The 13,113-nt window shown below is 50.3% G+C and overlaps 1 protein-coding gene across 1 annotated transcript; it reads right to left on the bottom strand.

Moving 5' to 3' along the window:
- Positions 1 to 138: 138 nt before the first annotated feature.
- On the bottom strand, positions 139 to 6,517 carry ATP4B (ATPase H+/K+ transporting subunit beta). Its single transcript, XM_030314532.1, has 7 exons — positions 6,406 to 6,517; positions 5,581 to 5,709; positions 3,473 to 3,586; positions 3,162 to 3,361; positions 2,231 to 2,287; positions 853 to 951; positions 139 to 300 (listed from the first exon to the last, which is right to left on the bottom strand). Exons 1-7 carry the CDS (start codon positions 6,515 to 6,517, stop codon positions 139 to 141), a joined length of 873 nt encoding a protein of 290 aa, XP_030170392.1.
- Positions 6,518 to 13,113: the final 6,596 nt, after the last annotated feature.

The raw sequence follows: 13,113 nt of genomic DNA on the forward strand, positions 1-13,113 counted from the left end.
GATCCTCACTACGAATTCTGTGTCAAGGAGCAGAGAAGACTTAGCGAGAATCCGTCGACTCCAGTGCTAAGTGCTTACAGGTCACAGCCTGTGGCTCTGGGCTGGCTTCCAGTGCTTGGCGGCCGGGCGCCCTACTCTCTACTGCTGGATTTTGAGCTTGAACTCCACCTTCCCCTCGTAGGGATCGTGGGGGTTGTCAAATGTTACATGATCGGCCAGGATCTTGCACACGATGAGGACCTCCGTGTTTCTGGGGACGTTGAGAAGTTTTACAGCGACCAGAGGGTTGCTGTAGTGGGGCTGGAACAATGTGGGAAGATGGGAGGAAGCGAGAGTTAGAAACTGTGGCAGACATCCGGGCGGGCTGCTTGGAGGCAGTGCCCGCCTGCCCTATCTGAGCATGGCTGCCCTCACACGCTCTGCTGTGTGCCAGAACTCACAGGGACAGAGGGGTCTCTCTCCATGTAGGAACGAGGAGAGTCGGTCTGGGGGGTGAGACAGCACCAGTGACAAAGTTGGCCTCAAATTGTACTTGATGAAAATTAGTTTAAAAATAAAACAGGAAAAATTAAGAGACTTGGAGGAAGTGCTTCAAAATGGATATGTGGTGTCCCAACAGGATTTGGGAAGTGCTCGGAAGGTAGAAGAATTAGGTTTGATATTTATGTTTTGTGTGAGAGCCTTGTGCTTTCCGGTAGTTACGGGCAGTGGGTTTGGGAAGTGCCCAGAGAGCTGTGTGGTCAGGATGGGCTGAGGCAGCCTGGTTTGCGGTGCAGGTGAATGTTGATGGCTGTCCTCACGCCGAGCACGTTGCTAACTTTGAGACGGTTCTGCGGCTGGTGGCAGGCCTACCTGTGCTTTGCTCCCGTAGTAAGGGAAGTAGTGGAGGCTGAAGGTGCCGTTGGGTGGGAAGTACTCCACCTGCAGGGGCTGGGCGTCCTTTTGCTGGTCCTGGGGACAGAGAGGCCACCACCTGGGTGAGGCAGGAGCTGGGTACATGTGTGTGCAGCTTGTGTGTGTCCTGCCTGGTTGTCTGTGTGTGTGTGTGCACGCAAACAGTTCATGTGCAGTTACCAGAGACCAGATCTGGTCTTTAGGATCAGTACTGAGATCCCATTGGGCACATAACCTATTCGTTTGCCAAACTAAGGTCACTTTGGTGACCTATCAGAGTGAAGAATGTGCTGGTCTGTCCGTATACGGGAGTGAAAGCCGAGAGGCTGGGTGGGCCGGTTTTGCCAAAACTGGCCAAAAGTTTGCGTGACAGTCTGGGGTAAGCACTGCTTTCTCGTTTCTCGTCATTGTCAGAGTCTGCGAACTGCCTGGCGGGTGGCTGGATTTCGTCAGAACACAGATGGAGAGCACTTTGGTGTCTGTTAAAGCTCAGGTTGGCCTACATGTGTGGTCGAGTGACTACAGGAGGGCCCAGAGTGAGCCAGGGACTCGCCCACAAGAGACAGGCCCTGGAGGTAGGCGCTGCCCTAAGGGAGCCTCCTGTCACAGCCGCCAGGGAAACAAGCTTTAGAAAATAATGATGAACGGAAGCAGTCTGTTTTTTTGTGCTTGAAAACTGGTTTTGCAGCGGGAGGCGGGGAGGGGGGTGCTCAGCCAGTTAAGCGTCTGACTCTTGATTTTGGCTCAGGTCGTGGTCTCATAGTTTGTGACATGGAACCCTGCTTCGGGCTCTGTGCTGACAGTGTGGAGCCTGCTTGGGATTCTCCCTCTCTCTCTGCCCCTCCCCTGTGTGCGTGCGCGCTCTCTCTCTCTCTCTCTCTCTCTCTCTCTCAAAATAGGTAAATGAAAAAATTTTTAAAAAGCTGGTTTTTAGAAAAACTGGAGTGAATTCATGCCAACTCTTAGGAGCCCAAACACGTACGCTGTTAAACATCCATGGCTGTTGGTCGCCTGGCATACGTGTAAGTAAATAAGAGAAAAAAACCGTAAAAAGGTACCTTGGTTTTTTCTAAACTGCCACCAAATACTTTGAAGCGTGTTAGTAATGTACTGTTCCAGACGCTTCTGGAAGCGGAACAGTAACAACGATACACTGTTTTTCTTACTCGGTTTTTGTGCCCTTAATGAAGCTGCTCTAAGTGATGGTTTGTGACGGTTGGTGCGACTGTGGATCCGGACGGTTGGGCTGGCGGCTGAGAGGAGCTTGGGGAGAAGTGGCTCCACCGCCGCGGCCGCGCACGGAGAAGTGGCTCCACCGCCGCGGCCGCGCACTCACCAGGAAGGCGCAGTCCACCCTGGGCGCCGTGCTGTTGCTGGGGAGGAACTTGACGATCTGGAAGGGAAGGGCATCCTTGTAGCTCTCCTGCTGGCTGTGTGTGTGAAGGGCCTGTCCGGCCTGGGGCTCCGTTGTCACCGCCCGCAGAGCCACTCCCTGGTGCTCCGTGGGGCCCTGGAGCGGGCGCGGCAGCTGCCCCCGCCACCCGCAGCTCACCTGTGCTGCTCCCACGTCATGCTCTTTCAGCCTCCTAGGGTCTCGGCCTTCGGATGTACCTCCTTGTGCCTGGTGCCCAGGGCAGTACTGCCCTCCCTGCACGCCCTTCCCCTGCCAGGCGGTGACGAGACCCAGCAGGGACCCAGGAGCGTGTGCAGGGCACACACTCGTGGCCTCCCCGTCTCTCGGGAAGGGAGATAAATAGCACTCGGCAGGTGTGGGGAGTCCCCAGACCGCACCTGTCGCCCAGTATGGAGCAGACACCCCTGGCCCTTCTGCCGTCGTCAGCCTCTGGTGGGATGTTCCCGTCCCCTGCACCGAGGCTGCATGGGCTGTGCTCTCCTGCGGCTCTCACACTGGCCTGTCCAGCCTCCCTCATGCCTGGCAGAGGGTCCCTGGCCCATATTGAAAACCTCTGCTCTGGATTGTGTCCGGGTGCCCTCCCAGCACCTGTATGTGGCCCGGCTGCTGTCGAGCTGTTGTGCACACGAGCTGGACTCTGCTGCCCAGTGTCGAGGTGCTGCTGCTGTGTGAGCTGTTTTCAGGTCGTATCGGGGGGGAAGCTCAGGGCACGCTGAGCATAGGAACAGAGCGGGAGGGGGCAGCGGTGCACGTCCCAGCCCCGCCACCGTGGACAGGGGCACGTGGGTCACGTGAGGGCCAGACCCCCGGCCTCCATGCCACGGCCGTGTCCACAGGGGCCCTCAGGACTCACCCTGTTCATTTTAATCACAAAGCACGGCCTTCCTTCTGCGAAGCCAAAGTTGGGGTCCACCAGCCCTGAGCAATTTTGCAGCATGTCTGCTGTGAACTTGCAGGAGAACTTGGTGTGGTTGGGGGCCATGAACTTTTCCTGGAAGAAGTACTCATTGGAGGTGCAGTTGATGCTGTCCTGCTGGGACTCTGGCGAGTAGCCTGTGGGGACACGTGCACTGGGGCTGGCTGGAGGGGGGCATAGCCCAGGCCCCTCCACGAAATTGTCTTGGAAGCGGGAAAAGCAGAGGCTGGAAGCTTGTTAAACTTCACCTGCCAGGAAGGTGTGGAGGGTGTGCACGAGGTCCACCCAGGTCCTGTTGTCGGAAACATTGTAGGAAATGTCCAGGCCCTTGTCCCCGTAGACATCTGGCCTCAAGGTCACCCCTGGGAAGAGAGCAGGACGCGTGTGACTCAGTTCCCCCCAAGGTGTTGGTCACACCCAGCCACGTGCTGCAGACTCCCACACACCGCTGTCTGGCCCGGTGGCCAAGCATGGGTTGCTGCGGTCCTCAGGGGCCCCCGTGCGAGGGGACAGTGTCTGCGTGTCCTCCGCAACAGTGGCTCCACAGGGGCCCTGCCTGACTTGTCGGAACCACGCTAGGCAGAGTTGTATTTGAATACACATTTGAAAAATCTTCACTGGTTTTGATTAAAAGCAATTGACAACATGTTAATTGTACAAAAAGTCAGGATGCACACGTGTAGGGAGTGGCAGTGGTTGCCTGTGTGCTGGGGGTCCTCACTTCTGTGAGCGTCAGACGCGCAACCCTGTGTGTGCCATAAATTGGATAAATGGGGTCCCACCACCCAGATTCCACTCTCCTCCTTCCGTGTCCCGATGCTGTTGTAAGGGTGTCGTCATCGAACTGTCCACAGATACCACGTGCTGTTTCCCTGTGTGAATGAAGCTGGCCCCTTTGACGTGGGGACTTTTTAGATACGTCAGCCGGTGTTCTGTCCTTTCGTGGATGCTGTGGGCGCAACGTCTGTGTGCAGAGTCAGGTCAAACCCTGGCGAGGATCTGACCCAGGGGAGCGTGGGCACACCGCACAGGGTCCTCTCTGCTGGCGCTCTCAGCCTGTTCGTGCGTGTCAGTGGTGGCTGCTCCCCCCCACCCCCCGGGCTCCGGGCGAAGCACGTGTGCCACGCATCACGCTCTGTTCTGCGGCCACCGTGAGCTTACCTGTTGCCTGGCTCTAAAAACAACGCCCTGGGGCGCCTGGGTGGCGCAGTCGGTTAAGCATCCGACTTCAGCCAGGTCACGATCTCGCGGTCCGTGAGTTCGAGCCCCGCGTCGGGCTCTGGGCTGATGGCTCAGAGCCTGGAGCCTGTTTCCGGTTCTGTGTCTCCCTCTCTCTCTGCCCCTCCCCCATTCATGCTCTGTCTCTCTCTGTCCCAAAAATAAATAAATGTTGAAAAAAAAAATATTTAAAAACAACGCCCAGTAGAGCACTGTGGTGTTGTGATGCCGGGTGAAGGGATTTCCCGAAGACCCCTGGGGTGGAGGGGCCTGCCTGGGGGAACACACGCCCCCTGGCTCTTACTGCTGGGTTTTCCTTTCCTCCCACAGGAAGCGGTGTGGCCGCTGGGCATTTCTCGGGCTATTGCTTCCGTGGGAAGTGTAGGGACGCCACCCACGAGTGGTGAGCGTCTCCATAGTTGTGCTGGAAAGTGCGTTTTCCTCCTTCACTTCTTCTTCCCCTTTCTCCCCCTGCCCTTTCTCGTTTGGTCTGTGCAGGCCGCTGGGCTAGGTCCAGAGGTGACTCCGGACACCGGGCTCGGCCTTCGTTCCAAGCGTCCTTCCCCACACGGGACGGCAGACCAGCTGCTCTTAGAGAACAGTGTGTTCTGAACCGAGCTCGTGTTTGTGGACGTGGTAACAGGAGAGGCCTCGGTGCAGACGTGCGTCCAGTGCAAGACAAAAGCCCTTTCCTCCCACCAAGCCCTTTCCTCTGGCCCCAACCTCCCTGCTCGGTGCCTTCTCCCAGACGGGCCCTGTGCACCTTTGTCGGCATCTAAAGTGAGCGATGTGAACATGGTCCCTGTAACAAATCTGTTTTAACAATTAAAACGACAGCCAAAGTCTGACCATAACCTGGAGCCACTGTCCTCAAAAGAAGCTGAGGGGCTATCCATGCCTGGGGGGGCCCCTTTAGAGTCCTGGGGCCCTGGTGGGAGGGTGTCCCCCTTCTGAGCCCTGAGGCCCCAGCGGGGATGGGAGGGTGTCCCCCTCAGAGCCCTGGGCCCTGGCATGAGTGGCCCCTCCTGATTGCCTCTCTGGGCTTTGTTCCTGAGGGTCTGTGTTCTGAGCCCGGGGCTCCCGGACTGCATGTGGCCTGACGCACTGGGTCTGGGGTCCGGGCATGAGCCCCCCTTACCTGGTGACTTTAGCTGGTCTTGGTAGTCAGGTGTGTACGGGTCGATTGTGCACATGAGTGTGTAAATGCACAGAGCAAAGATTGCGGTCATCACCACGTAGAAGGCCACGTAGTAGAGGCTGATCCAAACTGCAGGGAGGGGGGTGTGCAGTGTAAAGCCGCAGGTTTAACCACCTCAGTGCACAAGGCAGTGGTGTTCACAGTGCATTCACACACAGTGCTGTGCAACCATCACGTCTGTCAGGTTCTAGAGCGTTCTCCTCACCCAAGAGGTGCTCCGTACCCCTTAGCAGTCTTTAAAAATCATAACTTTGGGGCGCTTGGGTGGCTCAGTCAGTTAAGCATCTGGCTTAGTTTCATCTCAGGTCACGATCTCACGGTTCGTGGGTTCGAACTGTCCGTCAAGCTCTGTGCTGGCAGCTCAGAGCCCAGAGCCTGTTCGGATTCTGTGTCTCCCTCTCTCTGCCCCTCCCCACTTGTGCTATGTCTCACTCTCAGAATAAATAAATAAACATGAAAAAAAGTTTTTTAAATAAAAAAATAAAAATCGTTAAGTTTTAGGAGCATAGCTTTAAAAATGCTGTTCTCAAGTCTGTGGCTGAACCTTTGCGGCCAGCTCTCAGATGATCCCACTTTGTCAGGGGGGCGTTGGAGCCAAAATGGGCCTTTGGGTTATCTGGTTGGAGACAGGCAGCCTCCTGGGTCCTGGGTGCCTGGGCGGCACAGCGTCCCCGTCCCCGCGGGCACACCCCCCACCCCACCACGTCCCCATCCCCGCGGGCACACTCCCCACCCCACCATGTCCCCGTCCCCGTGGGCACACACCCCACCGCGACAGCGTCCGGCCCAGCATCTGCCCGGTGTCCGGGTTCCAGCAGTAGCGCTGAAACTCCTCCATCCGCTGGCTGCATGACTTCTTCTCCTGCAGCGCCGCCATCGCCCCTGCGGATCAGGGAGCTCCCCACACCTGGCCTGAGGGGAGAAAGGTGGCCTGTGGGTTTTATAGTCTCCTCCCCTGAAGGTCAAGTCTCGGGGGAAAGAACCAGGGCGTGATCACGCCTTGCTATCCAAACACAGTGGCTATCAGATGCCTCCTCACCTCGCCACCCCTCCTCTCTGGATGTCCTTGGCCGAGTCCTTGTCTGCTCTGGCCCCTGGCACCTTGTTGAAATGCAGATTCTGACCCAGCGGGGGCTCCTGGTGGACTGTGCCTGTGGCTTTAGGACCCCGGTGATGTCCAGGGCACGCGTGGGCTGACAGCACGTTGGAATTACCGGGCCGTAGATTCCTGCCGCCTGTCCCAGGGCCGAGTTTCTGAGTGAGCTGACCTGCCAAGGCGGCCTGACCGCCCAGAGGGCTGCAGGCCCCCTGAACACCCTGACGCAGGACCAGAGGCAGGAGACCTTGGCGGTTTATGTAGCTGGGGCCGTGACATCTGCTCACCGGGGTACCTACCGCTGCCATGAGACAAATGTACCACAGAAGACTTTTCACAAATATCCAAGTCAAAGCCTGATTAAAATAACAGGTATTGTACCCAAGGACCTAGGATTTCATTTGCTGTCCCCTCTAGGTTTTCCCTCTGAGGGGACATTTGTGGCCAAATTTGACCGTTTCATTTGGAAGAAGAATAATGAAAAGTGCTCTTTTCAGTTGTTCTGACTTATTTTAACATGATTTCGTTTGTTAGCAAAATGAGCCCCCAAAGATTCAGATGGAGTAGCACCATTTTAGCTTGGACTCATAATTTTTTAATGGACCAAATCTGTGTGTCTTTCGTACGCTGTTCTCATTCACAACTTGGGGATTTCAGGTCAGTAAGACACAGTGACGTTAGGTTGCTAATTGCCCACGGCCCATGGGCCTGGGACCCCAGCCGCCGGGGCCTGAAGACAGAGAAGCGACCGTCCCCACAGAATAAATGCCACCCTCACCTGGGAAGTATAGACATGTCCTTGAAATGAGCAAGAAGTGAATCCTTTCCAGAAGTTGTTGAAAGAAACCATCCACATTTAGTCTCTGGAGTCCCAGATGTGGGAAAGTGTGGGCTGAACTGCACACACATGATCACAGTGCCCTCCGGATGTGTGCCTGCGGGGAGGAGAGGCAGGGGAGGGAGGCTCCCACACAGCATGCTCTGAGAACATGCGACAGATGCCCCACAAAGAGCGGGCTCCAGACGATGTGGGGAGCCCAGACTTCTCCCCCACCTGGCAGAAAAGAGGTGGGGCCCACCCCCTTCTGCTGCTGGGGTGGAATAAAAAAAAAGCCAGCTAAAACTGAAGGATTAAATGATAGGAAAATGTCCAGGTTTCAACTGATAATCATGTATTTTAGTCAAGAACCAGGAAGATTTCAAAATGAATTAAAACAAGGCAATCAAAGGGTGCCAATATCAAAGTGATAAGGCTGTTGGAATCAGAGATTTTAAGGCAGTTGTGATAAAAATGCTTGAGGGAGCAATCATAAACCTGTGAAACAAAGAAAAAAATAGTCTCAACAAAAAGAAAGTTTAAGGAAAGAAACAGAAGATACAGGGGCGCCTGGGTGGCGCAGTCGGTTAAGCGTCCGACTTCAGCCAGGTCACGATCTCGCGGTCCGGGAGTTCGAGCCCCGCGTCGGGCTCTGGGCTGATGGCTCAGAGCCTGGAGCCTGTTTCCGATTCTGTGTCTCCCTCTCTCTCTGCCCCTCCCCCGTTCATGCTCTGTCTCTCTCTGTCCCAAAAATAAATAAACGTTGAAAAAAAAAATTTTAAAAAGAAACAGAAGATACAAAGAAGAACCAATGGAAATATAAAAAATACAATAATGAACATAAAAAGCTCAATGAATGGATTCAGCTGCATAAAGGAGGGGACAGAGGAAAGAAATCAGTGACATGGAAGAAAAAATAATAGAAATTACGTGATCTGAACAGTAGGAAAAAGATGTTCAGTGCCTCAGGGACCTGGGGACTAACGGAGATGTAACATCTGTGCCATCAGAGTTCTGGAAGGAGAGAAGAAAGAGGACAGGGCTGAAAACTCCCAAACACAGCAAAAGATATAAACCTGTGTGTTCACAAAGCCGAGTGAAATCCGAATAGGGTAACTCCCCAGATCCACAGTGCATCATGATTAAGCTTCTGAACATTGAAAACATACACACACAAAAATCAAGAAAGCAGCCAGAGAAAAAACATTTGAATTACAAAAGATTACTCTTCAGAAACAGAGTCAGAAGGAAGCTGCAAAATATATTTAGATGCTGAAAGAAGAGATCTGTTACCCAGATCCTGAACCCAGCACAAATAGCAGGGAAGAAGGGGCCCCAACATTCTCAAATGAAGGAAAAGGAAAGGAAGATAATTTGTCAGCAGCAGACTTATCCTAAAAGTATGGCTAAAGGAAGTTCTCGAAACAGAAAGACGGTGTTGAAAGAATATGGGAGCATTAGGAAGGATGAAATAACATGGTAAGCGAAACATGGGCAAATACTATAAGCTCTCCTTTTCTTCTTGAATTTCCTTTTCTCTTTTTTAATAATTTATTCATTTTGAGAGAGAGCATATGCATGCTTGAGTGGGAGAGGGGCAGAGAGAGAAGGAGAGAGAGAGTCCCAAGCAAGCCCCGCACTGTCAGCACAGAACCCAAAGAGGGGCTTGAACTCACAAACCGTGAAATCATGACCTGAGCTAAAACCAAGTGTCAGACGCTTAACCATCTGAACCCCTCTTCTTGAATTTTCTAAATTATGTTTGATGGTTGAAACAAAAACCATAACATTGCCTGATATTGTTCTAAATGTATGTAGATGAAATAATTAAGGTAATTATAAACAGGAAAGGATAAAGAGATGTGATATTTCTGTACTTCACTTGAACTGCTAAAGTGACAGCAATAGAATGTGATAAATTATGTACATATGATACCAACAGCAACCAATAAAAATATGCATAAAGAGATACACGTAAAAATACTATAGATAAATCAAAATCGAATCCTAAAAATTTTTCAAAGTAACCCACAGGAAAAATGCCAGACCTCATCAACAATTACATTAAATGTAAATGCTATAAATACATCAGTCAAAAACAAAACAAAACAGAGACTGACAGAGTAGATTTAAAAACAGACCCAAATATAGGCTGTCTAGTAGAAGCTTATCTCAAATAGAATGATATAGGCAGGTTGAACACAAAAGGATGAAAAAAGATACATCATGCAAATAAATACTAATCAAATGAAGGTGTGGTTATATTAATATCATATAACTTCAGAGCAGAGAAAATTACAGGAGACATTACGTAATGATAAAGGGTCAATCATCAAGAAGATATAGCAATCCTAAATGTGTATGCGCCAAATAAGAGAGATGCAAAATGTGCAAAGCAAACTAATAAAACTGGCTTCAACAGTTCTCTCTCGATAATTGATAGAATAGCTAAATAGAAAATCAGCAAGGATATAGAAGAATTCAACAATATTGTCAATTAACAGGATGCCATTGACATTTGTAGACTAGCCCACCCAAGCACAACAGAATACACTTTCTTTTTAAGTGATCTTGGAACATATACCAGAATAGAGCATATCCTGAGCCATTAAACAAAGCTCCACAAAGTTAAGAGAATTGAAACCATGCAGTGTGTCCTCCAACCATGATACAATCAAACTAGAAACAAATAACACAAAGATAACAGGAGAATCCTCAAACATGTGAAAACTAAATCACATTTCAAAGAATTCCTAAGTCAAAAGGAAGTCTTGAGGGAAATTTAGAAAACTTAGGACTGATGAAGACAAAAATAGAACATTAAAATTTGTGGGATGCAGCTAATGCAGTGTTAAAAGGAGAATTTAGGGGCTCCTGGGTGTCTCAGTCGGTTAAGCATCTGACTCTTGCTTTCAGCTCAGGTCATGATCTCGTGGTTTCATGGGTTCGAGCACCATGTTGAGCTCCATGCTGACAGCACAGAGCCTTCTGGAGAGTCTCTTCCTTTCTCTCTGCCCCTCCCCCACTCAAGCTGCCTCTGTCTCTCTCAAAAACAAATAAATAAACTTAAAAAAAAGAATTTATAGTTCCAAATGCATGTATCAGAAAAGAGAGAGAGTCTTAAATTAATAATCTCAGTTTCCACTTGGAAAATTTAGAAAAAGAGGCAGGGAAAGCAAGCAGAAGGAAGAAATAAAAGCTAAGATCAGAAATCAATGAAATTAAAAACAAAAGCAAAAGGGAAAATCAGTGAAAGAGCTGGTTCTTTGAAAAGTCAATAAAATTGACAAATCTATAGCAAGAGAATAGACATAAATAACCAAATTAAGGATAGATAAAATGAGATATTACTACAGACCCTTCAGACATAAAGAGGAAATGCCACACACAACTTTATGCACGTAAACTCAACAACTTAGATGAAATTGGCCACTTCCTCAAAAAACACACCTTGTCCCATTTGAAATAGAGAATTTGAATCGCCCTATAACTATTAAGGAAACTGAATTTATAATGTAAGGTCTCCCAACAACAAAAAAACCCTTCAGGCCCTGATGGTTTCACTGGAGAATTCTACCAAACAGGTAATGAAGTAGCACAAATTGTGTACTGTATCATTTGGAAAATAGAAGGGGACTTCCCCACCTGATTTATGAGACCAGCATGCCCTTCACCAAAACCAAAGCCAGCTCAAGAAACAAAAACAACTACAGACCAAATCCCTCACAAATATAGACACAAAATTCCTTAACCAACTATTGACAAATTGAACCCAACAATGTATAAAAAGCATTAAACACCATGACCAAGGGGGATATATTCTAGAGATGCGGAGCTGGTTCGATATTAAACAATCAGTCAGTGTAAAACCCCACATTAACAAGCCAAAGAAGAAAAATCCTGTGATCATACCAGCTGATGCAGAAAAAACACTTGACAAAATTCAACATTCATTTATGATAAAAACTCTCAGCAGACTAGGAATAGACAGAAATTTCATTAAAAGCATTGACAGAATCTCTACAGCCAACATCCTCTCTAGCGGTGAAGGACTGGTGTCTACCCCAAGATCAATAATGAGGCATGGACTTCTGCGCTCATTTCTCTGTGTCAGCCTTGTGCTGGGCGTGTGTTCCAGCTAGTGGAATAAACAAGAAAAGAAAAGGCAACAGACTAGAAAGGAAGAAATGAAGGTCCTTATTTTCAGACAACAGGATTGTATGTGTAGAAAATTCCAAAGACTCTGTAAAAAATCTAGAATACATGAGTTCAGCAAGGCAAAGTCTATGAGGTTAACGCCCCCCAATCAACTGTGTTTCATTTACTAGCAATGAGCACATGGGTCCCAAACGACACTATGATTGACATTTGCTCAAAACAAACAGGAATATTTAGGTGTTAATCCAATACAACACGTACAGAACTTGTGTGCTCAAATGTTCATGATGGTGAGGGAAGACAGGTTACAGATTACATTCATAGGTTGGAAGATTCAGTGTAGTAAAGATGTCAGTTCTCCCCAGATTGACATGTAGGTTTAATTCCTATCAAGGTCCGAACTAGATTTTTTTGTGTAGATACAGAGAAGACTACTGTAAGACTTCTATAGAAAGGCAAAGGAAGTGGAATATTTTCTTCCATGTTTTGAATACTTAGTTTTAAAAATTGTTTTTTGAAAAATATTTTTGAAAAAGAATAAAGTCGAGGCTCCGTTTACTCAGTTCCAAGCCTATCATCTGTTCTGTGTCTCATGTACAGTGACGGGGAGGAGGGTGCCGGAGCAGAGCGGACCACGCTGACGTGCCCACTGCATTCCCGAGCAGCTTAGAAGAGGCGCACAGTCGCAGCCCCACCCCCAGGCCGCTGAAGCGGAGTCTGTTTTGGCAAGGTCTCCAGGCGATTGGTGTGCCTGGCATGATTGGGAAGTGTGGTAGGCAGTGTGACCCCTGTCCTTTGAACCCTGCCGGGTAGGCAGGGAGGGGTTAAAGGCAGGGGACTCTGCTCATACACAAGTCCTCACTTCTGCCTCCCCTGCCTTTCACCCACACCCCTCTCCCAAACATCCTCTTCTCCCCGGAGGAACAGGGGGTGGGCTGGGCAACCTGGCCCCTGGGCTCAGGCATTCCTGTTTCTGCAACCCCTCACTTCCTCCCCTCTTTAAACTATAACCAACCCCAATTGGTTCCTTTTCTTCCCCACACGTTTACTGAGTACCTGTTGTGTACTGGATAGACAAGGCCATGCCTTGGCAAATCTGACACTTCTGTTGGGCCTGGCATCCCCAGATGTGCCCCAGGTGTCTCCTAGATGTCCCTGTGTCCCCCAGGTGTGTCCTCCAGTTGTGTCCCAGATGTCCCCCAGGTGTGTGCCCCAGGTGTGTGCCCCAGGTGTGTCCCCTAGGTGTGTACCAGCTGTGTTCCCCAGGTGTGTCCTCCAGATGTGTGCCCCAGGTGTGCTGAGGTGTGTGGGACACCTCCAGGTGTGTACCAGATGTCCCCTAGATGCCCCCCAGTTGTCCCCCAGTTGTGTCTCCCAGGTGTGTCCCCTAGGTGTGTCCCAC

This window comes from Lynx canadensis, chromosome A1 (assembly GCF_007474595.2).
Source record: "Lynx canadensis isolate LIC74 chromosome A1, mLynCan4.pri.v2, whole genome shotgun sequence".
NCBI classification, from domain to species: domain Eukaryota; kingdom Metazoa; phylum Chordata; class Mammalia; order Carnivora; family Felidae; genus Lynx; species Lynx canadensis.